The sequence below is a fragment of the Chlorocebus sabaeus genome, chromosome 6, assembly GCF_047675955.1.
Source record: "Chlorocebus sabaeus isolate Y175 chromosome 6, mChlSab1.0.hap1, whole genome shotgun sequence".
In the NCBI taxonomy this organism is placed as follows: Eukaryota; Metazoa; Chordata; class Mammalia; order Primates; family Cercopithecidae; genus Chlorocebus; species Chlorocebus sabaeus.
The window spans coordinates 61,197,459-61,224,784 of record NC_132909.1 but is presented as its reverse complement, the minus strand read 5'-3'; the positions used below and the strand labels follow the sequence as shown (position 1 = coordinate 61,224,784).

The window sequence follows — 27,326 nt, the reverse complement described above, 5'->3', positions numbered from 1 at the left end:
CGCCAGGCCGGGCTGATTCGGGGGTGGTTCCCAGCTTCCGCAGGGTGACCGTCCGCGGGCAGCGGACCACAACCGCAGGGCGACGCCGCCTCTGGCTCTCCGCGACCCCCGTTCCCCGTGGCATGTCTCGTGCCCCACCCCCAGCGGGCCTCCTCCCCGCCGCCCCGGGCCCCCAGCCTCCGCCGCGTTCGAACTCCCCAGCGCGGTCGGACCCGGACCCTAGCGCCACTTGGCCCAAGCGAGTCCGCTCCCCTCTCTCCTATCCCTGGATTTCCCGCCGCCCCTCCGCGGCCTCGGTCCCGCGAGCCTCCCCAGCCCCCGCGAGCACCTCCGGACCGCACGGGACTCCCTCGCCCCTTTCGGGAGGAGCCCCGCCCCGGGCCCGCGGACTGACCCCTCCCGCCCGTCTCCGCGCAGGCGCAGGGCGGTCCCGGCCGCGGCCCGCACCCCAACCCGGGCGGTCGAGGGGCGGGGCGCGGCGGGTCCGGGGCGGCCGCGGCTCCATGGGGCTCCTGGGGCTCCTGAGCCTGCTGCACTCGGCCTTCTTCGGGGACCAGGTAGGGCAGGGGTCGGGCCGCTGGGGAGGGCTCCGGGCTGCGCGGGAACGGGGCGGGGTCCACATTGCGAGAACAGCGGGCGCGGCGGCGGGGGGCGCATGGGGCGAGGGCGCGGAGGCTGCAGAGTCGGGGGTCTAGTGCCGTCGCCGTAGAGACGGTTGCCGAAGAAACCGCCTCGGGAGGCTGGTGGCGCTGGAAGCCCCTCTCTCGCGCCGCTGCGACCCCCACCGCCGGGTCTGCGCAAGCGCAGGACTCGCCCGGCCCAGCCCTCGGCCTCTGCGGGAGACCCTCGGACCCCTCCTCACTGCGCTGACGCCGAGGCTGCGCCTGCTGGGGCGGCGGGGGCGGCTGCGGGGGCATCCTGCGGAAGCTCGGCCCTGCGCAGGGTGGGGGCCTGGACCACGCCCTGCACCTCTTTGGGTCTCAGTTTCCCCTTCTGGGCGCGAGCGTATGGCCTGCTTTGACGTTCGCCGCCGCTGCTGTTCGTATCCGTCCGCTCACGACCCCAGCGCTCCTCTAGCCTCCGCAATCGTCTGAATCTCGCGGCTGTGACATCCCTCATTGAAGGGGAAACTGAGTCTGGGGGGTGCAGCGGGGAGCCCAAGGTCACGCCTGGAGCAGGGCCGGAGCCTCGTTGCGGAGCGTAGGCGCCCGCAACAGAACGCGGGGCGGGGGCCGGGGAGCTGTCCGCGGTGCTGACGGAGACGCACGTTTGCCGACTCGCCGCCGGGGAAACTGAGGCCCGTAGCGGCGGTCACGCTTCAGCGCGCGGCCTGGACTGGCCTACCCGACCCCTCCCCCACCTCCAGTGGCCTCCTCACCGGTCAGGGCCCTGCCCGGCCACCCAGCCCGCGGCGGGCCCGTCTCTATCCTCCAACGATGACTTGGTGCCTTCTCCGTCCCCACCCAGCTCCCAATGGGGGCTGCCCCTGTTTCTGCCTGTAGCCCCTGGCACAGAGGAGGCATCAAGGGGGCGAGGACAGCTCGAGGTCAGACTCAGAAGGCTCAAAGACACTCCAAGAGTGAGCCCTGTGCCAGGCTGCGGACTTGCGGGGGGTGTCACAGGACAGGGGTGGGGGAGTGAGCATTTGATGGAACTTCCACTTTGGCCCAGCAGCAGTAGGGGGCGTGGAGGATCCCAGGGAGGAGCCTGCGTCGGGGTCTTGGGCTAGGCCCTGCTTTCTGCAATGGGAGAAGGGGGAGGCCTCTCTCAGCCTCCTGAGGTCCTAGGGGACTGTGGGGGGTTCTTGTGGCTCTAAAATGTCTAGTGATGTCTGAGTGTGACTGTGGTTCAAGGATTTACAGGGTCAAGGATTTTAGTGTGGGGGGGGGATTCGGGGACAACCTTTTGGAGATTTGGGGCCAACGGCATCTTGTCTTGGGGTCTCAGCTCGCATGTACCCTTAACCCTCCAGGCCCTGGCCACCCCCAGAGGGATAAGGAGGGAGGCTCAATGTCACTCTGGAGGCTTGGCTGGCACAGGTGAACTCAGGCAACGTGTTCCCTGGCCTAGGCCTCAGTTTCCCCATGTATACAAGAACAGGACTGACCTTGGATCCCCCAAACCCCTGCCTGACAGGGGTCTGGGGAGCTGATATATCTGAAACTAAACAGGAGGTGGGACTTAGTTCCTCTTTGGGGAGAGGCAGGGATGATCCAACCCACCCTCCAGTAAATGAGACTGGAAACTGAGGCCAGAATGAGACATGCCCAGGGTGACACAGGGACCTCAAGGCTGAGCTGAAGCCAGGGCCCTGGGCTCTGCATCTCCCACCGCATTCCAGCCTCGCCCAGCTCTGCCCTGGCTTGACCTGGTCAAGCCCCACCACGTACCCTACCCCATGGCTCCACCAGACACCCGCTGTGTCCCAAGCAGTCGTTGATCTTCCCTCAGCCTGGAACACCTCTCCTCCTGATCACTGCTGTTCACTTCTCAGGGCAGCCTTCCAGCCTCCAGAAAAAAAAAATCCCCTCTGAGGCAGGCAGATCATGAGGTCAGGAGTTTGAGACCAGCCTGACCAACATGGTGAAACCCCATCTCTATTAAAAATACAAAAATTAGCTGGCATGGTGGCGCGTGCCTGTAATGCCAGCTACTGAGGAGGCTGAGGCAGGAGAATCACTTGATCCCAGGAGGCAGAGGTTGCAGTGAGCTGAGATCGCACCACTGCACTGCAGCCTGGGGGACAGAGCTAGACTCCATCTAAAGAAAAAAAAAAAAAAAAAAGAAAGAAAAAAGAAAAGATCCCCTGTGTCTGCCCACTGCATTCCCTCCCCAGACCCAACCAGTAGGGACAGCTGCGTCCAGGTCTGGGGGCTCCTAGACAGCCAGGCCTAAGTGCTCTCAGCCCCTGGCAGTGCTGGCCCAGGACAGGGCCCTCGGGTCTCCAGCTCAAGGCCCAACAGGAAACAGCACGGGTCCTCCCGTGCCTTTGTTCTGCGGGGCATTGAACGCTCAGACCTTCCCACCCTCTCCTGTCATTCCCTGCACCAGCCCTTGCAGAATCTTCCGCCTCCTCCCCATTTTACAGAGGAGGAAACTGAGGGTTGAGCGGCGAATGATTTGCCCTGGCTGCTCAGCCCGGAAAAAAACCACTTCTGGCCCCGGCCGCCTCCCTTTCTGTGCTGTGAGCCTGTGTCCAGAGCAGGAATGGCTGCTCCCAGCTGCAGGTGCGGGCTCTGTGTGTTAAACCTTCAAATGGCCTCCAGGGACCCATGGAGGATCCAGGACACCTGGAGATGGGGACTCCTGCGACCCCTGGCCCTTCCCTCCTCTGGCCTTCGGTCCATGAGGGTGAATTAAGGAGTGCGACCGACCAGGGCAGAGACATATGGTGACAGAGATTGAGAGACAGAGAACAGAGGGGGAGACAGAAAGAGAGAGGGACATGGGGAGCACCAGAGTTACAGGAGGACCTGACGCTCTGCTGGGGAGACAGGGAGAAATGTGGGGAGATGCAGGGTCCCAAGTGCTCCCCAGTAGCCCTGCCCCTCCTCCCCTCTCCCCTCCCCACCAGGCAGGACCCTCAGGGAGCTCCAGCCCGGACCCGAACCCTGTCCCATCCTGGTGCATCTGCACCAGGCCAGGCTGGACCTGTGGGGTGGGGGCAGGCCTGGCCCCAGCCCGGCCACTGCCCTGGAAACCCCTCCTCCGCTAAGATGCTGATGTAACATCCAGGATTTGACGTTTTACTCTCCAATTGTGCAAATCCAGACGCAGGAGGTTTTAAGAGGCCGTTGCACCCTGCAATAAAGTGGGGGACACAGGACTCTTGGTCCTCGGGGTACCCCCTTCCCTCGGGGGTTTCGCCCCCCGCACACACAGCCCCTGAGCCCGCGCGGAGGCCCGACGCCCCGCGGCTGCCACCGGTCTCCGCCCCGGGCCGCCATTGGCTGTTGCCATGGCACCAGCCCGTCTTCCCGCGCCTTCATTGGCTGTCTCGTCCGCATCCCGCATCCCGCATCCTCCCCCGCTCGCGGTGGTCTCTCCCAGCGCTAGGAGCGGCGGCGCCGCCTGCCCAGGCCCGGACCGGGCTTTGTCCGCCCTGGAGCCCCTGCCTGCTCTGCGGAGACCCTGGAGCCGGCGCTCCGAGGCCACCCCGGGCCGGGATTTCCCGTGGGGCCCGCGGAGCTGCGCAGAGGGAGGAGGCCCCGGGCCCGGGCGCCCCGCCAGCCCAGCTGCAAGTAAGCAGGTGTGTGTCCTCGGGGAGGAGGGCAGGGGGCGCGATCCCCGCCTCGCGTGGAGGTTTCCATCCCCGTCTCTCTGCATTGCCCGTCAGCGCAGACTCTGGACCCTCCGTTTCCCTAGGCTGGGGGCTGCAGGGGAAACTGTGTCCCTGGTGAGCTGGGCGTCAGCGTCTCTGCAGCCGGTCCCGCGCACACACCCACTCACGGGCTTCACCATCCGGACCCCCTTGAGGTGATCGGAGGGAGGGATGGGCAGGCCTGCTGTGTGTCTTGGGGGGTGTTGCTGTACCTCTCTGGGCATCAGTTTCCCTCTCTGGAAAGAGGGGGTTTGGATTAAAGGAGAAAGGCCCCTTTGGGCCTGACATCCCCCACCCCGTGCCTCCCTCCCCTGAAATGCAGCCCACTCAATAAGACCAGCCCCCAGGAGGCTACACGATGCAACCTGGGGGTGAAAGGTAGGCAGAAGAGCTTTGTGGAAGAAGCTGCACTGTGTGGGATTGCAGGACTTAGAAAAGGTGCTGTAGGCAGGGCAACTGCACGTGCAAAGGCCTGAGAGAAGAGAGCCTCCAGCTTCTGAGTGAGTCGCGGTGTACATGGAGGAGTCAGAGCTTATCCTGAGGGCACTGGGGAGCCATGGAAGGTGTTTGAGCATGGGAGAAATGGGATCTAGCTTGTGACATTTAAAACTCCCTCTGGCTGTGCACAGGGGACTGTGGGAGGCCAGGAAGAGGCTGATCAGAATGTCCTGATAGAGGGGTGTCAGGAGCTGGGGTAGGCATGATCCCTCTGGGCAGAGCTTGGAGGAACTAGCTCAGTCTGATGAGGACGCAGAAGTGACCACCAAATGTGGGGAGAAGGAAAGTGTCTGAGACTTGGCTTGGGTCAGCTGAGAAGAGCCAGGTGGGGGAGGCCTGGGTTTGGGGAGCAGGAGGCAGATGTGTGTTACTTTGCACTTCATCTGGTCCTTCCACCTGGCTGGGTATGGGATGGTGACCTCACCTGGAACATGGGGCTTGAGCCAGACTCCAGGGTCCCCCTGCATGTATGTAGCCCCCAAGCCCAGACCGGATCCCCAGTGGAGGCCTGAACAGCTCTGGACACCGTCAGATCAGGGTGGGAGGTGACGGCTGCCAGCCTCTGCCATCTGACTTCCAGTCTCTGTGCCCCTCCCACCCTGCCCTTGGGCACTCCTGCCCTGCAGGTTCCTCAGAGGGGCGGGTCTTGTCGGGCCTCCAACCTGGACTTCCCAGCCCCTCTGGGGCAGCGTCTGGCAGTGCCAAACCTCGGTTCCTAGGGCCTCATTTCTGCCTCTGGGAACAGCCAAATGGTGGTCCCTGAGACTCAGACCAGGAAGGAGCCAGATGACATGGAAAGCCACACACTGGCTCCCCTGAGCAGGCCGGGACAGCCTGACCCTATTCTCCCACCTGGGACTGAGGCCCCACCTCTACTCCTGTCCCAGCCGTGCCCCTAGTGACATCTGGGTGGGAGGGGAGAGGATGAGGGGGCACCTGGGGGTCAGAGAATGAATGACAGGTGAATATATGTGTGTTGCCAGGTGGAGGAGGGAGGGGAGGAACAGGCAGGCCGGACAGGGCCGCTGTGAGGAGGGGGCTCAGGCTGGCAGGGGGAGGTGGCAGAGGGATGGGCTGCCATTGGTACGTCTGAGACAAAGGCGGAGGGAGGAGGCGAGCGCTGACGGGAAAGGAACAAAGAGGGAAGGGGGGCGTGAGGAGGGGCTCCGGCAGGAGGGCCGAGCCGAGGGAGGAGGCACCAGCCAGCTGGACAGAGGGAGGAGGCCAGGCTGGAGCCAGAAGACGGCCAGAGGCACAAAGAAGCTAGTGGCACTGGCAGAGCCACGGGACAGGGCAGGGACTGCCGGGGCCAGCAGGGAGCAGCTGAAGGCTGCGCAGGGGGTGCGGGCCACACAGGTAGCCACCCTGAGCCCAGCCACTGATGGAGGGGGCATGGGGCAGCTGCGGTGATGGTGGTGGGCTTGGGTCCATCTGTCCTGCCATTTCTGCACATCTTAGGTGTCACCCACTGGCCACCATGGTGTCTTTATTGTCCGTCAGCAGAGACAGCTGGTGGTCTGTCCGCCCCGCGTGTCTGGCTGTCAGCCTCTGGGCAGGCTGTGCTTTTGTGGAGGAGGGTCCTGTCTGTCTGTCTGTCGTCCTCTCTGGCTGAGAGCCTGGGGGTGCTGGGCTGGCCAGTTGGCTCGCTGGGTTAGGCTGTCCCAGCTGTCTGTGTGTTTGTCCGGCTGTCAGGATGTGTCCTGGGGGCTGGGAAGGAGAGGCCGTCCCATCGTCTGTCGGTCGACTGGTCAGTTGGAGGTTCAGCTGTCTGTACGTGTGTCTGCTGGCCCCTCTGTCTCCCATTGGGGTCACCTCTCACTCCACCTGCCCCCCTGCGCCCGGGATTCCCTGGCCAGCACCACGTGGGCCTGAACTTGTCCACACCAGTGACTCCTGCCTGAGACCCCCAAACTAGGATCAGGCAGGAGGGCTGGGGCTTAGGTCGGGGGCTGTCCGGAAGGCATCACCGTGCCCTCCCCAGACCCTCAGCTGGACCCTCTGACCCTGTGACCCCAGACGCTGCAGGAGCTGAAGATGGCGAGCTCCGTGGCACCCTACGAGCAGCTGGTGCGGCAGGTGGAAGCCTTGAAGGCTGAGAACAGCCACCTGAGGCAGGAGCTACGGGACAACTCCAGCCACCTGTCCAAGCTGGAGACAGAGACGTCAGGCATGAAGGTGGGGGCCTACATGGAGGAGGTGGGCTAGGGTCCCAGGGGGTGGCCCTCGGCAGCCCAGTGCAGTGGCCAATGCCTCCCTGCCCTCTTTCCTGACCCTGCAGGAGGTCCTGAAGCACCTACAGGGAAAACTGGAGCAGGAGGCCCGAGTGCTGGTGTCCTCGGGGCAGACGGAGGTGCTGGAGCAGTTGAAGGGTGAGCGGTGGGGCCACCCGCAGAGGGAGCGGGAGAGGCTGGGGAAAAGGCAGACAGGACCTCTGACCTCCGCCCTCTCCCCGCCCATCCAGCCCTGCAGATGGACATCACCAGCCTGTACAACCTCAAGTTCCAGCCGCCCGCCCTGGGCCCGGAACCTGCCTCCCGGACCCCCGAGGGCAGCCCGGTACACGGCTCCGGGCCTTCCAAGGACAGCTTTGGGGAGCTGAGCCGGGCCACCATCCGGCTGCTGGAGGAACTGGACCGGGAACGGTGAGCGGGCGTGGGAACCCAGCCTCGGACAGCTGGTGCCTGACTCCATCCCCAGCGGGCTCTGCCCTCTAATTCACCCACCCGCATATGCCTCTGCCCACACCTCACACGCCCCACCCACTTGCATATGGCACCGCCCACCGAACAAACCCCACCCACCTTGAAGCTTCTTCCCCACGTGGCCTCCCTCCCCTTCTCCAGCCCGGCTGACCTTCTCCTGCCCGGCTGACCTCAGCGGGAGTGCAGAGAGGATGGGGGACATTCCTGGCTGAGGGAAAGTCTCCTTGGAGACGTCCCCAGGGGTCTGTGACACTCAGGCATTGCCAGGGACTGGGCCGTGTCCGGTGCCAGGGCTCAGCCAGGCCCGGAGCCAGAGCGGCTCAAAGCAGTCTTTGTAGAGACAGAATTGTGGCCCAAGAAACGTGGGCTCAGGGCCAGCAGAGGGAGGCAGGGTCCGGGCACCGTGTGCAGCTGGGAGGGGTCGTGTGTGGTCAGATGGGGCCATTGAAGAGCAGCATGGAGTTGTCTGTACTCTGCTGCGGGACCTCACTCAGCTCCCCTAAACCCTCCCTGCCCAAGACTCCTGCCCTGTAAAATGGGAATGGCCGTGTCTCCCGTGGGGTTAAGGGAACTCTGTTGTACCTGGTGCTCTTTGAGCCTGAAGCTACCTTATAAGCTGGAGGGAGATTAGCAATTATCTGAGAAGTATAAGAGGCAGAACAGCCTCCCTCAGTCTTTCTTCAAGGAGGAGAATTTCCAAAGGAACTGCTTTCTCTCTTTTTTTGTTTTTGTTTAATACGTCTAGTTTGAGACAGGGTCTCACTCTGTCGACCAGGCTGGAGTGGAGTGGTATGATCATGGCTCAGTGCAGCCTGGACCTCCCGGGTTCAGGTGATTCTCCCACCTCAGTCTCCCATGTCAGGAGAAGCTGGGACCGCGGGTGCCAACCATCATGCCTGGCTAAGTTTTTGTACTTTTTTTTTCCCCCAAGACGGAGTCTCTCTCTGTTGCCCAGGCTGGAGTGCAGTAGCACGATCTCAGATCGTCAAAACCTCTGCCTTCCAGGTTCAAGCGATTCTCCTGCCTCACCCTCCCAAGTAGCTGAGATTACAGGCACGTGCCACCATGCCCGGCTAATGTTTGTATTTTTAGTAGAGACGGGTTTCACCATGTTGGTCAGGCTGGTCTCAATCTCCTCACCTTGTGATCTGCCCGCCTCCCAAAGTGCTGGGATTACAGGCGTGAGCCACCGCACCCAGCCAATTTTTTGTACTTTTTGTAGAGATGGGAGTTTTACTATATTGCCCAGGCTGGTCCTGACCTCCTAGACTTAAGCAAGCAATTTGCCTGCGTCCACCTCTCAAAGTGTTGGGATTACAGGCCTGACCCGCGAGCCACCGCTCCTGGTCTTTATTTATTTATTTATTTATTTATTTATTGAGATATGGTCTCGCTGTCACCCAGGCTGGTGTGTGGTGGTGCAATCACGGCTCACTGCAGTCTCAAGTGATCCTCCCGCCTCAGCCTCCTGAGTAGCTGGGACTAAAGGCACGCGTCACCACGACCGGCTATTTATTATTTTTTGAGACAAAGTTTCCTCCTTGTTGCCCAGGCTGGAGTGCAATGGTGCGATCTCAGCAGCTCACCTGAAACCTCTGCCTCCCAGGTTCAAGGGATTCTCCTGCCTCACCCTCCCAAGTAACTGAGATTACAGGCATACGCCACCACGCCCAGCTAATTTTGTATTTTTAGTAGAGACGGGGTTTCTCCATGTTGGTCAGGCTGGTCTCGAACTCCGACCTCAGGTGATTCTCCCGCCTCAGCCTCCCAAAGTGTTGCGATTACAGGCGTGAGCCAACGGGCCCGGCTGACCAACTGTTTTTTTTTATTTTTTATTTTTATTTTTTCCTTTTTAGAGAGGGAGTCTCGTTATGTTGCCCAGACTGTTTTCTCCCCTTTAATTTTTTGCATCCCCCAATTAATTTCAGTACCCACCCCCGCTTACCTTAGCGCGGGGAGCGCCACGGGAAACATTGCCATGTTGCCTGTTAAACTTGGCATACAGTAAGCGCCAACGAGTACAAATATGAAAATAAACACATATACATGGCTCCGCCCTCTGAGCCCGCCCCCACTGACTTGCTCCCCCAGGTGTTTCCTGCTGAATGAGATTGAGAAGGAGGAGAAGGAGAAGCTCTGGTACTACTCGCAGCTGCAGGGCCTGTCCAAGCGCCTGGACGAGCTGCCGCACGTGGAGACGGTGAGCGGGCCGGGGAGGGAGCGGGCAGCACGCCTGCCCACCTAGGTTTCGGGAAGCAGCGTGGGGAGGAACGGGGCCTGGCCCAGGCGCCCCTCACCGTCGCCCGCCCGCCTGCCTTTCCCAGCAGTTCTCAATGCAGATGGACCTGATCCGGCAGCAACTTGAGTTCGAGGCCCAGCACATCCGCTCGCTGATGGAGGAGCGCTTCGGCACCTCGGACGAGATGGTGCAGCGGGCACAGGTGCGATGGTGGGCGGGGTGGGGCGGTGTGGTGGTAGGTGGGGCCCTGTGCCAGTGGGCAAATCAGAGTGCAGAGATTTACTATGGGCGGGGTCTGAGGTAATGGGAGGAGTCTCATGACTCCTGGGTTGGCGGGTGGCGGGGGTCTGGTTCAGCAGGCGGAGCCAGAAGCTGGAGGTGTTGGTGGGTGGAGTCGGAGGAGTCTCAGAGCAGAGCCTGAGCACAAGGGTGGTGGGGTGGGACAGTGGAAGGTGGCGTGGCCTGTGGGCAAGGCCAGATCAGTGGGTGGGTGGGGTCTAGAAGGATAAGGTCTAGGTTCTGGGTGGAGCCCAAATGGGAAGTGGGAGGAGTCAGAGCCTGGGATGGGCTAGATAAGGGCAGGGTCTAGAAGGATAAGGCGGGGTTAAGACAGTGGGTGGGGTCATAGCTTAGGAGGCAGGGCTTAGGGAGCAGGCAGGGCTGGATCAGGGAGAAGGCAGAGTCAGAGCCCAGGGGCGAAGTCATCCCAGGAAGAGGTGGGGTCAGGGCCTGGGGCGGGGTCACCTCAGGAAGAGTCAGGGTCAGAGCCCCGGGTGGGGTTTTCCCAGGGTGGGGTCGGAGCCGGGGGCGGGGTCAGCCTCAGCTTTCGCCCTCCTGTTGTCCTGAGCAGATCCGCGCCTCGCGGCTGGAGCAGATTGACAAGGAGCTGCTGGAGGCGCAGGACCGAGTGCAGCAGACAGAGCCCCAGGTACCGAATGGGGCAGAGCCAGGGCCCGGGGGTGGTGTCGGCCCTGGCAGAACGGGGCTCCTAGAGTCCTGCTCGCCCCCACCCATATCATCATGGGCGAGCAGGCTGGGTGCTTTTTAGGGTGCTCTGGGACTGTTTCCCCGACCCTGGTCCTCTCCCTGCAGGCCTTGCTGGCGGTGAAGTCTGTGCCGGTGGACGAGGACCCGGAGACAGAGGTCCCCACACACCCTGAGGATGGCACCCCTCAACCGGGCAACAGCAAGGTGAGGGGGAGGGCGGAACGGGGGCAGGTACAGCTGTCTGGGCTGGCAGGGGGATCAGGTCTGCATCCTTGCCAGATGTGGTGCCCTCCCAGGCCTCCATCCAGCACCCCCTTGGGTGTAGGAAGGCCCCCCCTGGCGTGCAGCTTACAGAGAAGCTGGGGACCTGGCGAAGTGGATGGGGAAACACATCCCGTAGCGGGGGGCTGAGTGGGGCACCGTAGGTGTCCCTGTGGAGTCCCTTGGCTGTGTGCTGCCATCCTAGGAATGCTAGGTGAGGGGGGCCAGCCTCCCCGAAGCACGTGTGCAGCCTCCTGGCACCCCCCCCATCCGTCCCCAGTTGTGCGTGGGGTCACAGGGGTCCGACCGGGTTTCCAGGTGTGCGGGGGCAGGTGAGGGACCCCACCCTGACCCTGCCCTCCCCCTAGGTGGAGGTGGTCTTCTGGCTGTTGTCCATGTTGGCGACGCGCGACCAGGAGGATACGGCGCGCACGCTACTGGCCATGTCAAGCTCGCCCGAGAGCTGCGTGGCCATGCGCCGCTCGGGCTGTCTGCCACTGCTGCTGCAAATCCTCCACGGCACTGAGGCGGCGGCCGGGGGTCGCGCCGGGGCCCCAGGAGCACCGGGCGCCAAAGACGCACGCATGCGCGCCAATGCGGCGCTGCACAACATCGTCTTCTCGCAGCCGGACCAGGGCCTGGCGCGCAAGGAGATGCGCGTCCTGCACGTGCTGGAGCAGATCCGTGCCTACTGCGAGACCTGCTGGGACTGGCTGCAGGCCCGAGACGGCGCGCCTGAGGGAGGCGGCGCCAGCGGCGGTGAGTGCCTGGCCTGGTGGGCCTCCTCTGCGCAATTAATGTGCAGCTAGGGCTTCCCGGGGCGTGGGCGACTAGGACCTCCAGCCTTTGCTGCCTGCCTTCTGGAGTTGGAGGCTGCAGTACCAGGCCGAGGCCTGTGCGGGCCTTTGACGTTGGGAGAAGACCCGCCCATGATTGTACCTGGCACAGAGTAAACGCTCCCTAAGTCGTTGAACGCATGGATGGATCGGGGGTAGCTCTCGAAAGCTGGGTGCAGACTCAGAGATTCTTTTTTTGCAGTTGATCGCAAAGTTAATATGGGGGCTGGGGGCCGGGACTCACACCTGTGATCCCAGCACTTTGGGAGCCCGAAGCGGGAGAATTGCTTGAGCCCAGGAATTTGGGGCTGCAGTGAGCCGAGATCATGCTACTGCACTCCAGTCTGGGCAACAGACCGAGACCTTGTCTCATAAATTTTATTTTTATAAAGGGCAGAAGCACAGCTAAAAGGTGTGGTGCTCCAGGAACTACCTCACCTCCCTTCCCAAGGCTGAGTGAGGGAGGCCACCCCGTCATCCCATCTTAGAGAGGCTGGGAAACGCCCCAGCTTTGCAGCCATTTGTAAAGTTCCTGGGATCCTTCAGGCCTAGGGGGTGGGGCGGGGGGAACCTTCCAGAGTCAGCTGGGACATTTCCTGGGAATGGGGGCTCTGATGTGGTCTCTGTGCCCACAGCCCCGGTCCCCATCGAGCCACAGATCTGCCAGGCCACCTGTGCGGTTATGAAGCTGTCCTTTGACGAGGAGTACCGCCGTGCCATGAACGAGCTGGGTGAGTGTCCCAGCTCCTCTGGGGAGCCATCCTCCAGCCCCCGAACAGCTCCTCAGCTGCTAAAGGGACAGAGGCTGGGTCATCTGAGCTTGTGTGGTCAGGGTGGGGATTGGAGCCCTATGTGGTGACTTACGTTTGAGGACATTGCAACATCTTCTCTTTGTCAATATGAAAGTAATTGAGGCCGGGTGAGGCTGCTCATACCTGGGAGGCCGAGGTGGGAGGATCACTGGAGCCCAGGAGTTTGAGACCAGGCTGGGCAACAATCATGAGACCCCCATCACTACAAATAAATAAAAAATTAGTCCCAGCTGCTGGGGAGGCTGAGGTGGGAGGATCTCTTGAGCCCAGGAGGTCAAAGGTGCAATGAGCTATGATCATGCCACCACACTCCAGAGTGGGCAACTGAGCCAGACCCTGTCTCAAAAAGAAAAGTCTTGCTATAACATTTTTATTTTTTATTTATTTATTTTTTGAGACAGTCTCACTCTGTTGCCCATGCTGGAGTGCAGTGGTACAATCTCAGCTCACTGCAACCTCCACCTCCCAAGTAGCTGGGATTACAGGCGCCCGCCACCACAGCTAATTTTTGTAGTTTTAGTAGAGATGGGGTTTCACCATGTTGGTCAGGCTGGTCTCAAACTCCTGACCTCAAGTGATCTGCCCCCACTCAGCCTCCCAAAGTGCTGGCATTGCAGGTGGAACAAGCCACCACACCTGGCCAAAGCCTGGCTCCTTTCTGAGGCTGCGTGACGTCCCATCATGTGACTGGGGCACCCTGGGCGGACCCACTTGTCCTGCTCTGGCTGCTCCCGACTCCTGGCTCTGCACCACGCTGTGTGTGGTGAACCTGGATGTATGTGTTTCAGTCTGGAAGTTTTCTGGGACATGTCCCTAACTCACTTCCCCAAAGGACGTCTCCACTGACTCACCCCTGCCCTGAGAAGTCAGATTTGCCTCTGTTGTCTTTGAAGGGGGAGAAAAGTGTTTTGGTGACAAGTCCTCTTCCCTCTGACTCCCAGGCACCATCTCCCCGTTGATTCCCCCTTTTGTAATGGGAGAGCTGGGCGAGTAAAGAGGGTGGGCGTGACCGTCACCCATCACCACAGCCCTGTCTGTGCTGGGGACGCTGTTCTCCATCTGATGGTCCTGGAGTGGATTATTAGAGGACTCAGGGGCCCTTCCCCGAGGCACCTACCAAACAGGGCAAGGAAGAGCATTCCAGGCTGAGGGAACAGCAGGTGCAGAGGCCCAGCGGCTGGAGGAAGTGTGAGCCAGGGCCGAGGGCTGACAGGAGGCAGGGGTGGCAGTCACAGGGCACTGGGGGTACCCCTGTGGGTCTGGTGGCAGGGTGAGGCCCTACCGGCTCCTGGAGGAGGTCTCAGACTTGAGCCTGGAAGGGGGATTCGAGGAGGACATGTCTGGGGGGTAGGGAGGGCATCTGGGCAAGGGAGGGGGCAGGGCCATCCCTGCCATCCACCAACCTTGTCGGGTCCCCACAGGCGGGCTGCAGGCCGTGGCAGAGCTGCTGCAGGTTGACTATGAGATGCACAAGATGACCCGGGACCCACTGAACCTGGCGCTGCGCCGCTACGCGGGCATGACCCTCACCAACCTCACCTTTGGGGACGTTGCCAACAAGGTGCCCAGGGGCGGTAGGCGGGCGGGACTGGCACTCCCCTCATCCAGTCTTCCAGGGACTGTCTGAGCCTCCTTCCAACTCATCCCAGCCTTGAAACAGCCCTGAGAGCTGGGGCCACTTGTCCCCAACTTGTGGACGGGTAGACTGAGGCCCAGAGACGGGAGCCCATGCTGGACCTCCTCCACCCAGCAGTGTCCTCACACCCGCCCTGATGCTGCCTCTGCAGAAAATGGCCCTCATTGTAGAGGGGGCCCCGAGGCTGGGTGTCTGCCCCTGTCTGGGCCTCAGTCTCCCGACCTGAGCATGGGGTCACCCTCCCATGGTGGTCAGGATCAGCAGGGCTTCGGGTTTGCAGCTGCAGCACAGACGGGGCTGGGAGGTGAGGGGCGCCGTCTCCCTCCTGCCCCACCCCGTGACCGTGGCTGCATCACCCCCAACAGGCCACCCTGTGTGCGCGCCGGGGCTGCATGGAGGCCATCGTGGCCCAGCTGGCCTCGGACAGTGAGGAGCTCCACCAGGTACGGGACAGGGTGCTGGGGACAGCCTTCCAGGGCGTCCCTGACAGGCAGAGGCCCCTCCCCAGGGGTGTGGTGGGCTGGCGGGGGGGTCCCGTCCCACTCTGCAGCCTCACACTTGCTAGGGGTTTTGGGGGGCCTAGACCCTAGTCCCACCACACCTGCCCCTCACCCCACGCAGGTGGTGTCCAGCATCCTTCGGAACTTGTCCTGGAGGGCCGACATCAACAGCAAGAAGGTGCTGAGGGAGGCAGGCAGCGTGACAGCCCTGGTGCAGTGTGTCCTGCGGGCCACCAAGGTGGGCACCCGGCGGGCAGCAGGGATGGTTCTTCAGTCACTGGAAGGAGACGCTGGCGGCAGCGGGCGAGCTCTCCGACTTGGGAAGAAATCAAGTTGTTAGTGCTTAGCAGGTGGTCCAGCCTCAGACCGGCTGGGGCTCACTCCTCATGTCACTGCTCTTTGAAAGCAAGTGTGGGCCAGGCGCAGTGGCTCACTTGAGGTCAAGAGTTCGAGCCCAGTCTGGCCAACAGGGTCAAATCCCATCTCTACCAAAAAAAAAAAAAAAAAAAAAAATAGCCGGGCGTCGTGGCACGTGCCTGTTAATCCCAGCTACTCAGGAGGCTGAGGCAGGAGAATCGCTTGAACGTGGGAGGCGGAGGTTGTGCCACTGCACTCCAGCCTGTGCCACAGAGCAATACTGCATCTCAAAAAAAAAACCACCTCTCAGGGTGCGGTGGCTCAAGCCTGTAATCCCAGCACTTCGGGATTAGCCAGGAGATCGAGACCATCCTGGCTAACACGGTGAAACCCTGTCTCCACTAAAAAATACAAAAAACTAGCCGAGCGAGGTGGCGCCGCCTGTGGTCCCAGCTACTCGGGAGGCTGAGGCAGGAGAATGGCGTGAACCCGGGAGGCGGAGCTTGCAGTGAGCTGAGATCCGGCCACTGCACTCCAGCCTGGGCGACAGAGCGAGACTCCGTCTCAAAAAAAAAAAAACAAACCACCTCACTGAACGTGAGTGTGGGAGCCTTTCTTCCTGGCCTACTCAGGCCCTGACCAGCCCCTCTCCCGCCCCTCATCCAGGAGTCCACCCTCAAGAGTGTGCTGAGTGCCCTGTGGAATCTGTCTGCACACAGCACGGAGAACAAAGCGGCCATCTGCCAGGTGGACGGCGCCCTGGGCTTCCTGGTGAGCACCCTGACCTACAAGTGCCAGAGCAACTCGCTGGCCATCATCGAGAGCGGCGGCGGCATCCTCCGCAACGTGTCCAGCCTCATCGCCACCCGTGAGGACTACAGGTCAGCCCCCACCCCCCTACCCGCACACAGGCAGCTGCACTCGGGGCGGGCGCCGGGGATCTGGGCTGGGCACTGTCCTCCCGTGAACAAATGCTCCCAAGGCTTCCCCCGGGGCTGCTATTTGCAGCATAAATATGTCCCAAATACTGCGTGAGATATACTAAAATGCAGATTTATTACATTAAAAATTACTTCAGGCCAGGCGCAGTGACTCACACCTGTAATCCCAGCACTTTGGGAGGCCGAGGTAGGCGGATCACCTGAGGCCGGGAGTTCAAGACCAGCCTGACCAACATGGAGAAACCCGGTCCCTACTAAAAATATAAAATTAGCCAGGTGTGGTGGCGCACACCTGTAATCCCAGCTACTCGGGAGGCTGAGGCAGGAGAATCGTTTGGACCCAGGAGGCAGAGGTTGCGGTGAGCTGAGATTGCGCCACTGCACTCCAGCCTTGGCAACAAGAGTGAAACTCCAGCTCAAAAAAAAAAAAAAAAAAAAAAAAAAAATTCAGGCAGCCAGGCACGGTGGCTTACGCCTGTAATCCCAGCACTTTAGGAGGCCGAGGCAGGCGGATCACGACGAGGTCAGGAGATCGAGACCATCCTAGCTAATACAGTGAAACGCCATCTCTACTAAAAACACAAAAAATTAGCTGGGCGTGGTGGTGGGCGCCTGAAGTCCCAGCTACTCGGGATGAGGCAGGAGAATGGCATGAACCCAGTAGGCGGAGGTTGCAGTGAGCTGAGATCGCGCCACTGCACTCCAGCCCAGGCAACAGAGCATGATTCTGTCTCAAAAAAAAAAAATTACATCAGGCTGGGCTTAGTCCCTCATACCTGGAATCTCAGCACTTTGGGAGGCCGAGGCAGGCGGATCACCTGAGGTCAGGAGTTCGAGACCAGCCTGAATATCATGGAGAAAACCATCTCTACTAAAAATATAAAATTAGGCAGGTGTGGGCCGGGCGCGGTGGCTCACGCCTGTCATCCCACTGGGAGGCCGAGATGGGCGGATCACAAAGTCAGGAGATCCAGACCATCCTGGCTAACATGGTGAAACCCTGTCTCTACTACAAATACAAAAAAATTAGCTGGGCATGGTGGCGGGCACCTGTGGTCCCAGCTACTCGGGAGGCTGAGGCAGGAGAATGACAGGAACCCGGGAGGCGGAGCTTGCAGTGAGCCGAGATCGCGCCACGGCACTCCAGCCTGGGCAACAAGAGCAAAACTCTGTCTCAAAAAAGAAAGAAAGGAAAGAAAGAAAAAAACTTTGCTGGGCTTGGCATCCACCTGTAGTTCCAGCTACTGAGGGGGCTGAGGTGGAAGGATCACTTGAGCACAGGAGGTGGAGGCCGCAGTGAGCTGTGATTGCGCTACTGCACTCCAGCCTGGGTGATGGGAGTGAGACCCTGTCTCAGATTTATTTTAAATCATGTTAATATAACTGTCTTCATTAAAGTATTTGCCAAACAATAAAGAGTACTTATTCATAAAAATAAATAATATTTTTAATTGAAATACATCCCAAATACGCATAGGATATACTAATACTAAAAATTAACTTACTGGCTGGGCACGGTGGCTCATGCCTGTAATCCCAGCACTTTGGGAAGCCGAGCTAGGCGGATCACCTGAGGTCAGGAGTTTAAGACCAGCCTGGCCAACATGGTGAAACTCCATCTCTACTAAAAGCACAAAAATTAGCCAGGCGGGGTGGTGGGCGCCTATAATCCCAGCTACTTGGGAGGCTGAGGCAGGAGAATCACTTGAACCCAGGAAGTGGAGGTTGCAGTGAGCTGAGATCATACCACTGCACTCCAGCCTGGACAACAGAGCAAGACCCTGTCTCAAAAAAACACAAAACAAAATACAAAAATTAGTCAGACGTGGTGGTGGGCACCTATAATCCCAGCTACTCAGGAGACTGAGGCAGGAGAATCACTTGCACCCTGGAGGTGGAGGTTCCAGTGAGCCGAGATCGCACCACTGCACTCCAGCCTGGGCAACAAGAGTGAAACTCCATCTCAGGAAAAAAAAAAAAAAATTATTAAAATAAAAATGTTGTTAAATAAGTAACATTAAAATAAAAACATTTACATGTTATTTATGAAAACACAAAGTATTATTTTTACCTGGTCATCGTGGCTCATGCCTGTGGAATCCCAGCACTTTGGGAGGCTGAGGCAGGAAGATTGCTTGAGCCCAGGAGTTGGAGGCTGCAGTGAGCCATGAATGCACCACTGCACTCCAGGCTGGATGACAGAGCGAGACTCTCAAAAAAAAAAAAAAAAAAAGATATAGACAGAATCTAAGTATATCCCAGATATCATATAGGATATATTCATGCTGTTTTTCACTTTTTTTTTTTTTTTTTTTTGGAGATGGAGTCTTGCTCTCTCGCCAGGCTGGAGTGCAGTGGCACGATCTTGGCTCACCGCAACCTCTGCCTCCCGGGTTCAAGCAGTACTCGTGCCTCAGACTCCTGGATGGCTGGGATTACAGGTGCCTGCCACCACACCCAGCTAATTTTTGTATTTTTAAAAGAGACAGGGTTTCACCATGTTGGCCAGGATGGTCTCCATCTCCTGACCTCAGGTGATCCACCCCACAAGGCCTCCCAAAGTGCTGGGATTACAGGCGTGAGCCACTGCCCCGGCCTACTTTTTTTTTTTTTTTTTTTTTTTTTTTTTAACTCCATCTCAAAAAAATAAAAATAAAAAAATTTCCTTTTAGTCTGTCTCATGCAATCTTTGGGACATATACCAAAAATTAGCCTTTCCGAGATCCAAACCTAACCAGATGGGTTCGCTTTTACCTGCCACATCTGGCCTCCCCACCCTTGGGTGAGCAGGGGAGGGTGGGGGGTGGCCCAGGCTAACCCGCCCTGTGCCCACAGGCAGGTGCTCCGGGATCACAACTGTCTGCAGACGCTGTTGCAGCATCTGACCTCGCACAGCCTGACGATCGTGAGCAACGCATGCGGCACACTCTGGAACCTATCGGCCCGCAGCGCGCGAGACCAGGAGCTGCTGTGGGACCTGGGCGCCGTGGGCATGCTGCGCAATCTGGTGCACTCCAAACACAAGATGATCGCCATGGGCAGCGCCGCCGCCCTGCGCAACCTGCTGGCCCACCGACCTGCCAAGCACCAGGCGGCCGCCACCGCCGTGTCCCCAGGTAGCTGCGTGCCCAGCCTGTATGTGCGCAAGCAGCGGGCGCTGGAGGCCGAGCTGGACGCACGGCACCTGGCGCAGGCGCTGGAGCACCTGGAGAAGCACCGCCCGCCGGCAGCTGAGGCCACCACCAAGAAGCCGCTGCCGCCCCTGCGACACCTGGACGGCCTGGCCCAAGACTATGCTTCCGATTCTGGCTGCTTTGACGACGACGATGCACCGTCATCCCTAGCCGCGGCCGCGGCCACCGGGGAGCCAGCCAGCCCTGCCGCGTTGTCCCTCTTCCTGGGCAGCCCCTTCCTGCAGGGGCAGGCGCTGGCCCGCACCCCGCCCACCCGCCGAGGCGGCAAGGAGGCAGAGAAGGACGCCAGTGGGGAGGCGGCCGTGGCGGCCAAGGCCAAGGCCAAGCTGGCGCTTGCAGTGGCGCGCATCGACCAGCTGGTGGAGGACATCTCCGCCCTGCATACCTCGTCCGACGATAGCTTCAGCCTCAGCTCTGGAGACCCGGGGCAGGAGGCGCCACGGGAGGGCCGAGCCCAGTCCTGCTCCCCATGCCGCGGCCCAGAGGGCGGGCGGCGAGAGGCAGGAAGCCGGGCGCACCCGCTGCTGCGGCTCAAGGCGGCCCACGCCAGCCTCTCCAACGACAGCCTCAACAGTGGCAGTGCCAGCGATGGGTACTGCCCACGCGAACACATGCTGCCCTGCCCGCTGGCCGCACTGGCTTCGCGCCGCGAGGACCCCAGGTGTGGGCAGCCTCGGCCCAGCCGGCTTGACCTTGACCTGCCGGGCAGCCAGGCCGAGCCGCCTGCCCGTGAAGCCACATCCGCCGACGCCCGCGTGCGTACCATCAAGCTGTCACCTACCTACCAGCACGTGCCACTGCTCGAGGGTGCCTCAAGGGCAGGTGCAGAGCCCCTCGCGGGGCCTGGAACCTCTCCAGGGGCCCGGAAGCAGGCCTGGCTGCCAGCAGACCACCTGAGCAAAGTTCCTGAGAAGCTAGCAGCCGCCCCACTGTCCGTGGCCAGCAAGGCACTGCAGAAGCTGGTGGCGCAGGAGGGACCGCTCTCGTTGTCCCGATGCAGCTCCCTTTCCTCACTGTCCTCTGCCGGCCGCCCAGGCCCCAGCGAGGGCGGTGACCTGGATGACACTGACTCCTCTCTGGAGGGGCTGGAGGAGGCGGGCCCCGGCGAGGCTGAGCTGGACAGCGTGTGGCGGGCACCAGGGGCCACCTCGCTGCCCGTAGCCATTCCGGCTCCCCGGCGCAACCGAGGCCGGGGCCTGGGGGTGGAGGACGCCACGCCGTCCAGCTCTTCAGAGAACTACGTGCAGGAGACACCGCTGGTGCTGAGCCGCTGCAGCTCTGTGAGCTCGCTGGGTAGCTTCGAGAGCCCGTCCATTGCCAGCTCCATCCCCAGTGACCCTTGCAGCGGGCAGGGCAGCGGCACCATCAGCCCTAGCGAACTGCCCGACAGCCCCGGGCAGACCATGCCTCCCAGCCGGAGCAAGACGCCGCCGCTAGCGCCTGCGCCGCAGGGTCCCCCCGAGGCCAGCCAGTTCAGCCTGCAGTGGGAGAGCTACGTGAAGCGCTTCCTGGACATCGCCGACTGCCGAGAGCGCTGCCGGCTGCCGTCTGAGCTGGACGCAGGCAGCGTGCGCTTCACCGTGGAGAAGCCGGATGAGAACTTCTCGTGCGCCTCGAGCCTCAGCGCGCTGGCTTTGCACGAGCACTACGTGCAGCAGGACGTGGAGCTGCGGCTGCTGCCCTCGGCCTGCCCAGAGCGCGGCGGGGGCACAGGGGGCGCCGGCCTCCACTTTGCAGGGCACCGGCGACGGGAGGAGGGGCCAGCGCCCACGGGTTCTCGCCCCCGCGGTGCCGCGGACCAGGAGTTGGAGCTGCTGCGGGAGTGCCTGGGGGCCGCCGTGCCTGCCAGGCTGCGCAAGGTGGCCTCGGCGCTGGTGCCAGGTCGCCGCGCGCTCCCCGTGCCCGTCTACATGTTGGTGCCCGCCCCTGCCCCTGCCCAGGAGGACGACTCCTGCACTGACTCCGCGGAGGGCACGCCAGTCAACTTCTCCAGCGCCGCCTCCCTCAGCGACGACACACTGCAGGGACCCCCCAGGGACCAGCCCGGGGGACCAGAGGGCAGGCAAAGACCCACCGGCCGCCCCACCTCTGCCAGGCAGACTGTGGGGCACCGGCACAAGGCGGGAGGCGCCGGCCGCAGCGTGGAGCAGGCTCGGGGCACCGGCAAGAACCGAGCAGGGCTGGAGCTACCCCTGGGCCGGCCCCCGAGCGCCCCCGCAGACAAGGACGACTCGAAGCCCAGCCGGACCCGTGGGGATGGAGCGCTCCAGTCGCTGTGCCTCACAACACCCACCGAGGAGGCCGTGTACTGCTTCTACGGCAACGACTCGGACGAGGAGCCCCCGGCAGCTGCGCCCACGCCCACCCACCGGCGCACATCGGCCATCCCCCGCGCTCTTACCCGCGAGCGCCTGCAGGGTCGGAAGGAGGCCCCTGCCCCGTCCAAGGCCGCACCATCCGCCCCGCCGCCCGCCCGGGCCCAGCCTAGCCTCATTGCTGACGAGACCCCGCCGTGCTACTCCCTGAGCTCCTCCGCCAGCTCCCTCAGCGAGCCCGAGCCCCCGGAGCCGCCCTCCGTCAGTCCACGAGGCCGGGAGCCCGCGGTCACCAAGGACCCGGGCCCGGGAGGCGGACGCGACAGCTCGCCCAGCCCGCGGGCCGCGGAGGAGCTTCTGCAGCGGTGCATCAGCTCGGCCCTGCCCAGGCGCCGGCCCCCCGTGTCCGGCTTGCGGCGCCGCAAGCCCCGAGCCACCCGGCTGGATGAGCGGCCTGCGGAGGGGTCCCGGGAGCACGGCGAGGAGGCAGCGGGCTCGGACCGGGCCTCTGACCTGGACAGCGTGGAGTGGCGCGCCATCCAGGAGGGCGCCAACTCCATCGTCACGTGGCTGCACCAGGCAGCAGCTGCCACGCGCGAGGCCTCATCCGAGTCCGACTCCATCCTGTCCTTTGTATCCGGGCTGTCAGTGGGGTCTACCCTACAGCCCCCCAAACACAGGAAGGGACGACAGGTGGGGGGCGAAATGGGCAGTGCCCGGCGGCCAGAGAAACGGGGCGCAGCCTCAGCCAAGACCAGCGGGAGCCCCCGTTCCCCTGCAGGCCCGGAGAAGCCACGTGGCACACAGAAGACCACGCCCGGGGTGCCAGCTGTGCTCCGGGGACGAACAGTGATCTATGTGCCCAGTCCGGCACCTCGTGCCCAGCCCAAAGGGACCCCCGGCCCCCGCGTCACACCGCGGAAGGTGGTGCCCCCTTGCCTGGCACAGTCCGCAGCTCCAGCCAAAGTCCCCAGCCCCGGACAGCAGCGGTCGCGGAGCCTACACCGGCCTGGCAAGACCTCGGAGCTGGCGACGCTGAGCCAGCCCCCCAGGAGCGCTACACCGCCCGCCCGCCTCGCCAAGACCCCCTCCTCCAGCTCCTCCCAGACCTCGCCTGCCTCCCAGCCCCTGCCCAGAAAGCGCCCCCTGGTCACCCAGGCTGCAGGGCCCCTGCCCGGCCCCGGGGCCTCCCCAGTGCCCAAGACGCCGGCGCGCACCCTTCTGGCGAAGCAGCACAAGACGCAGAGGTCGCCCGTGCGTATCCCGTTCATGCAGAAGCCGGCCCGGCGGGGGCCGCCCCCGCTGGCTCGGGCAGTCCCGGAGCCAGGCCCCAGGGGCCGGGCGGGGACCGAGGCTGGCCCGGGGGCCCGCGGTGGCCGCCTGGGCCTGGTGCGCGTGGCCTCGGCCCTCTCCAGCGGCAGCGAGTCCTCCGACCGCTCAGGCTTCCGGCGACAGCTGACCTTCATCAAGGAGTCACCGGGCTTGCGGCGCCGCCGCTCCGAGCTATCCTCGGCCGAGTCTGCGGCCTCTGCCCCCCAGGGCACCTCGCCCCGCCGCGGCCGGCCCGCGCTGCCCGCCGTCTTCCTCTGCTCCTCGCGCTGCGAAGAGCTCCGAGCGGCACCCCGGCAGGCCCCGGCCCGGCAGCGGCCCCCCGCGGCCCGACCTGGCCCCGGCGAGCGCCCTGCCCGGCGCACCAGCTCCGAGAGCCCGTCCCGCCTGCCCGTGCGCGCGCCTGCCGCCCGGCCCGAGACCGTGAAGCGCTACGCGTCGCTGCCGCACATCAGCGTGGCCCGCAGACCCGACGGCGCCGTCCCGGCTGCCCCAGCCCCAGCCGACGCCGCGCGCCGCAGCAGCGACGGAGAGCCCCGGTCCCTCCCCAGGGTGGCTGCGCCGGGCACGACGTGGCGGCGCATCCGGGACGAGGATGTGCCCCACATCCTGCGCAGCACGCTGCCCGCCACGGCCCTGCCACTGCGGGGCTCCACGCCCGAGGACGCCCCGGCCGGGCCCCCGCCGCGCAAGACCAGCGACGCCGTGGTCCAGACCGAGGAGGTCGCCGCCCCCAAGACCAACTCCAGCACGTCCCCGAGCCTGGAGAGCAGGGAGCCCCCCGGGGCCCCCGCTGGCGGCCAGCTCTCCCTCCTTGGCAGCGACGTGGACGGGCCTAGCCTCGCCAAGGCTCCCATCTCCGCACCCTTCGTGCACGAGGGCCTGGGGATCGCCGTAGGGGGCTTCCCCGCCAGCCGGCACGGCTCCCCCAGCCGCTCAGCCCGAGTACCCCCCTTCAACTATGTGCCCAGCCCCATGGTGGTCGCAGCCACCACCGACTCGGCCGCGGAGAAAGCCCCGGCCACCTCCTCCGCCACCCTCCTGGAATAGTGGCCTAGGCCGGCCTTCTGGAACTTTCTCTCCCGGCCTTGCGGCCGGGTCTGGCTGCCCCATGGGCCTGCGCTGTAGATGTTCCCCGTAGGTCGCCCCAGGGCCTCTGCCCACCTGAGCCCCACCACCCTCAGAGCCCCCGCTCAGTGCACTGCGGCCTTGCGCCTCACCGGAAGACCTTGCCTCTGTATCGCGGGGGTCCAGGAGGAAACGGGGCGGCCGCTGGGCCTCAAGTCCCGGCCGTGGAGCGCTGGTAAGGGCGCCCGGGCCCAGCGCTGAGCGCGCGGCCCTTCCCCTGTCGGGAGCCGTTGCCTGACCCCGGGCGAGGGAGGCGGCAGCCTTCGGGTCCGGGTCTGGGTCCGCTGCTTCGCAGGGGCAGCGCTGGGGAGGTGACGGCGCCCGCCGCAGGTGGGGCGAGGCTCGCGGAGGGCGGCGCCACGGCGGGCCTGCCAGCTGGGGGCCTCCGCAGCGCGGAGGGGCGAAACCTGTAATCACGGCAGCCGCGGGTAATTCGCTAATGAGGGCTTTGCAGGGTTTGTTTTCATTCTCAGCCCCAGCTGTGGGAGTGCGAGGTGGGGGTGTGGCCGATCCCCGGCAGGAAGCCCCGCCCCGACGGTGTTCAGGGAACCCGGAGCCCAAGCGCCCGGCGGAGCCCAAAAGGGTGGGGGTGGGAGGGGCAGGGGCCAACGGATCCCCCTGCCTGCTGCACCCCTTGGCGGAAGACTGGAAGGCAGCGGGCTGCGCACGATGGGACCCTGGTGCAGACGCCGGGTCGGCTGACATTTGGACCCCAGCCCAGAGATGCTGGCTACCAGCTGGGGCGACCCCAAGGGTCGGTGGAGTCAGGATCGGCCCGGCCCAGCCGCGGCAGGCGAGGTCAATGGAAAGAAGACTGAGGGGAGTCCCGGCCGTGAGCCCGAGGCCCTGGGACCTGGAGGCCGCGCTGGTCTCTCCCCAGCGGAGCCTGCACGTTAGGGAGACCATCACATGTGGGCGTGGTCAGTGCCCAGGACTGCACTGCTGCTGATCTTGTCCCTTTTCAATTCCCTTCTGGTTCATGATGCATAAAGTGCTAGACCCTAGGACTCCAGAGACAGCACAGCTGGGGCGGGGACGGCAGGGACCCAGCCTTGCCTTCCACTCGGGGCTCTGGGACAAGGCCGGAGGTCCGGGAGGCGAACACAGGGCTGGGGAGTACTTAGTGCCAGATGAGGTGAAAGCTGACAGAGGGGCCTGGGGGGCTTGGCTGCCTCATCCCCTGGCCGGGGAGGATGGGAGCTGGGTCTCCTGCGTGGGGTGGGACTCGCAGGGGCCAGGGCTCTGGGACTGGGGCAACGCCTCATCCTGCAGAGAGAGCCGACGACCTCTTTTCTGCAGAATCCCAGCTCGGGCAGGTGCTGCCTTCACACACGAATCTGCCCAGGCCGAGGGGGCACACTCACTGCCCAAGGTGCCTTCTCGGGGAGGAGGGAAGCGGGGTTTGAGGGTTGGGTGGGTGGAGCTCAGAAGGAAACCCCAGCCCCATCACGGATACCACCATCCCTCCCGTCCTGTCCCCAGCATGTGCAAGGCCAGCCTTTCTGGCAGAAGGAGCTGTCCTCAACTCAGGGTCACTGTGAGAGAAGCTGACCCCAGCCCCCACCCCCAGTTAACGCTGCTGCTTCTCTGAATGCATGTCATGTTGCACCCCATGCTCTGGGCCCGCGCCCTGCAGGATGAGGAACTCCGGGGAGGGCGTCTCGTGCTGGAGGTGCCCAATGCTCCCTCCTAGGACCTCGCAGCCAGGCGAGGCTGTCAGGCTGTTTTGGGGGGAAGTGGGGGTCATGGGTGGCTGAGCAGAGCGCGGGGAGTATGCAGGCTGAGTGGGGCGACCTCCTGCCTGCCAGGAGCCCCCTTTCAGGACCCAGCGGGGATCTCACACTTGCTGTCCCCATCCATGGCCTGAGGGGGAGCCTGGTGGTCTCTTCCGGGCTTCTGGACTTGGGGATGCCAAACACGTGCTCACCCTCATGCTTGCCCTGGCCAGCTGCACCTCTCATCGTCAAGGGGTAGGGCGCAGACAGCCACTAGGTCGCTGGTGACAGGGCCAGGGTTGTGCAAGGAGGTGCAGCACTGCCTTCCACACACGGTAAGGCTCTGGGCGGTGCTCTCCCGGCTCCCTGCCTCTGTTTCCCCATGTGGGCCGTGGGGAACTCCCAGAGCTACCTCTGGGGGGAGCACGGTGGCAGCGATGATGGGGAGACACCTGGTGCTGCTCACAGAACTTGGGTCTGGCCGGCCTCTGCCCGTGCCGCCTTGCCCAGCAGCAGCGAGTGCAATCTGGCCACCGGCCCCGCCCGCCACCCCGAGTCCTGAGCTCACTTTCGCCTTCTCCATCCCCTGCCGCGGGGGCCACAGCCACACCTCACTGCCCAGTCCAGCTGTCTCCAGGAGAGGACAGGCAGTTGGTGGCCTCTGGACAATTGACTCAAGGTATGCCCACCGCGGCCCCTGCCTGGCCACCGGCCTCTCTGCACCAGGGTGACAAGGGGTCGTCTGCCCCGACACTCCAGGGCCAGAGTCCTAAGGAACTGAGGGTCTGAGGACGCAGGGAGGGTGGCAGTGTCCTGAGGCTGATGGACGGTGACCGCCACTGGCCCCCAACACCACCACACGTGGGTGCTGAACTCGGGCTGCCGTGCCCACCGGCGTGGTCGTCCCGAGCTCTGACAGCATTACCTCACCCCGCCCCATCTGTTGCCCCAGTCCAGCCTCGACGATGCACGCCTGGTCTGTCTCGGATTCCCCTAGCTGCCACCCCACGTTTCTGTACCGGGTCTCTGAGTGTTAAACGAATGTGTAAATAGTAACAGCCTGTCCTCCCCTAAATGTAAAGCCATCTGTCCAGCGTAAGGACACCATCAGCTGTCCGACTCCCGCGCACATTTAATAAACTGAGCTGTTGAATTGCCTGCCGCCATCACCCGTTCCTCAAATGGGCTGCGGGCGGGGCGGGTTAATCGCCGTCTATGTGCTGCGGCAGATTTGCTGAGGAGACCGCCCAGGTTAGACCCCTGGAAGCACAGCCAGAAAGCAGACACTGGGGGCACCCCACCCAGATGGGCACGGGGGCACTGGGTGAGGCCAGGAGTCTCCCCCTGGTCCCGAGGGAGGGCGGGCTCCAGGGGGTCCAACCTGGGTGTTGGTACCTGGGCCAGTTATTATGGCAGGCCCCAGTGTGGGGCAGGAGGCATCCATGAGCAACTAGGAGCTGGGACAGCACCACGTCAAAGTCACTTCAGGGAGCACAGCCCTGGCCCAGCGCAGGGAGAGGAAAGCTTTGATTGCAAGCAGCAGACAAGTGCAGGG

The 27,326-nt window shown here is 63.0% G+C and overlaps 1 protein-coding gene across 4 annotated transcripts; it reads left to right on the top strand.

The window, feature by feature from the left end:
• Window positions 1–436: 436 nt before the first annotated feature.
• On the top strand, window positions 437–26,929 carry APC2 (APC regulator of WNT signaling pathway 2). 4 transcript variants are annotated; one of them, XM_037994524.2, is made up of 15 exons: window positions 437–557; window positions 6,836–6,994; window positions 7,098–7,188; window positions 7,281–7,461; window positions 9,613–9,721; window positions 9,846–9,962; window positions 10,611–10,688; window positions 10,853–10,951; window positions 11,377–11,767; window positions 12,480–12,575; window positions 14,078–14,217; window positions 14,658–14,735; window positions 14,914–15,030; window positions 15,816–16,030; window positions 18,926–26,929. In XM_037994524.2, the coding sequence occupies exons 1-15, from the start codon at window positions 504–506 to the stop codon at window positions 23,976–23,978; spliced, it is 6,978 nt and encodes a 2,325-aa protein (XP_037850452.2). In that variant the 5' UTR covers window positions 437–503; the 3' UTR covers window positions 23,979–26,929. The 4 variants fall into 4 exon arrangements, with proteins under 4 accessions (XP_037850452.2, XP_037850456.2, XP_037850455.2 ...); XM_037994528.2 differs by lacking the exon at window positions 437–557 and adding an exon at window positions 928–4,249 and having other exon boundaries at window positions 9,849–9,962; XM_037994527.2 differs by lacking the exon at window positions 437–557 and adding an exon at window positions 928–4,249.
• Window positions 26,930–27,326: the final 397 nt, after the last annotated feature.

Bases quoted from the DNA above. Each gene is read 5' to 3' on its own strand.
- APC2 (XM_037994527.2), top strand. From the start codon at position 3,959: ATGGCACCAGCCCGTCTTCCCGCGCCTTCATTGGCTGTCTCGTCCGCA. The intron at 10,952-11,376 runs GTGAGGGGGAGG...CCCTCCCCCTAG, and splicing joins CTCAACCGGGCAACAGCAAG to GTGGAGGTGGTCTTCTGGCT. The intron at 15,031-15,815 runs GTGGGCACCCGG...CCCCTCATCCAG, and splicing joins GTGTCCTGCGGGCCACCAAG to GAGTCCACCCTCAAGAGTGT.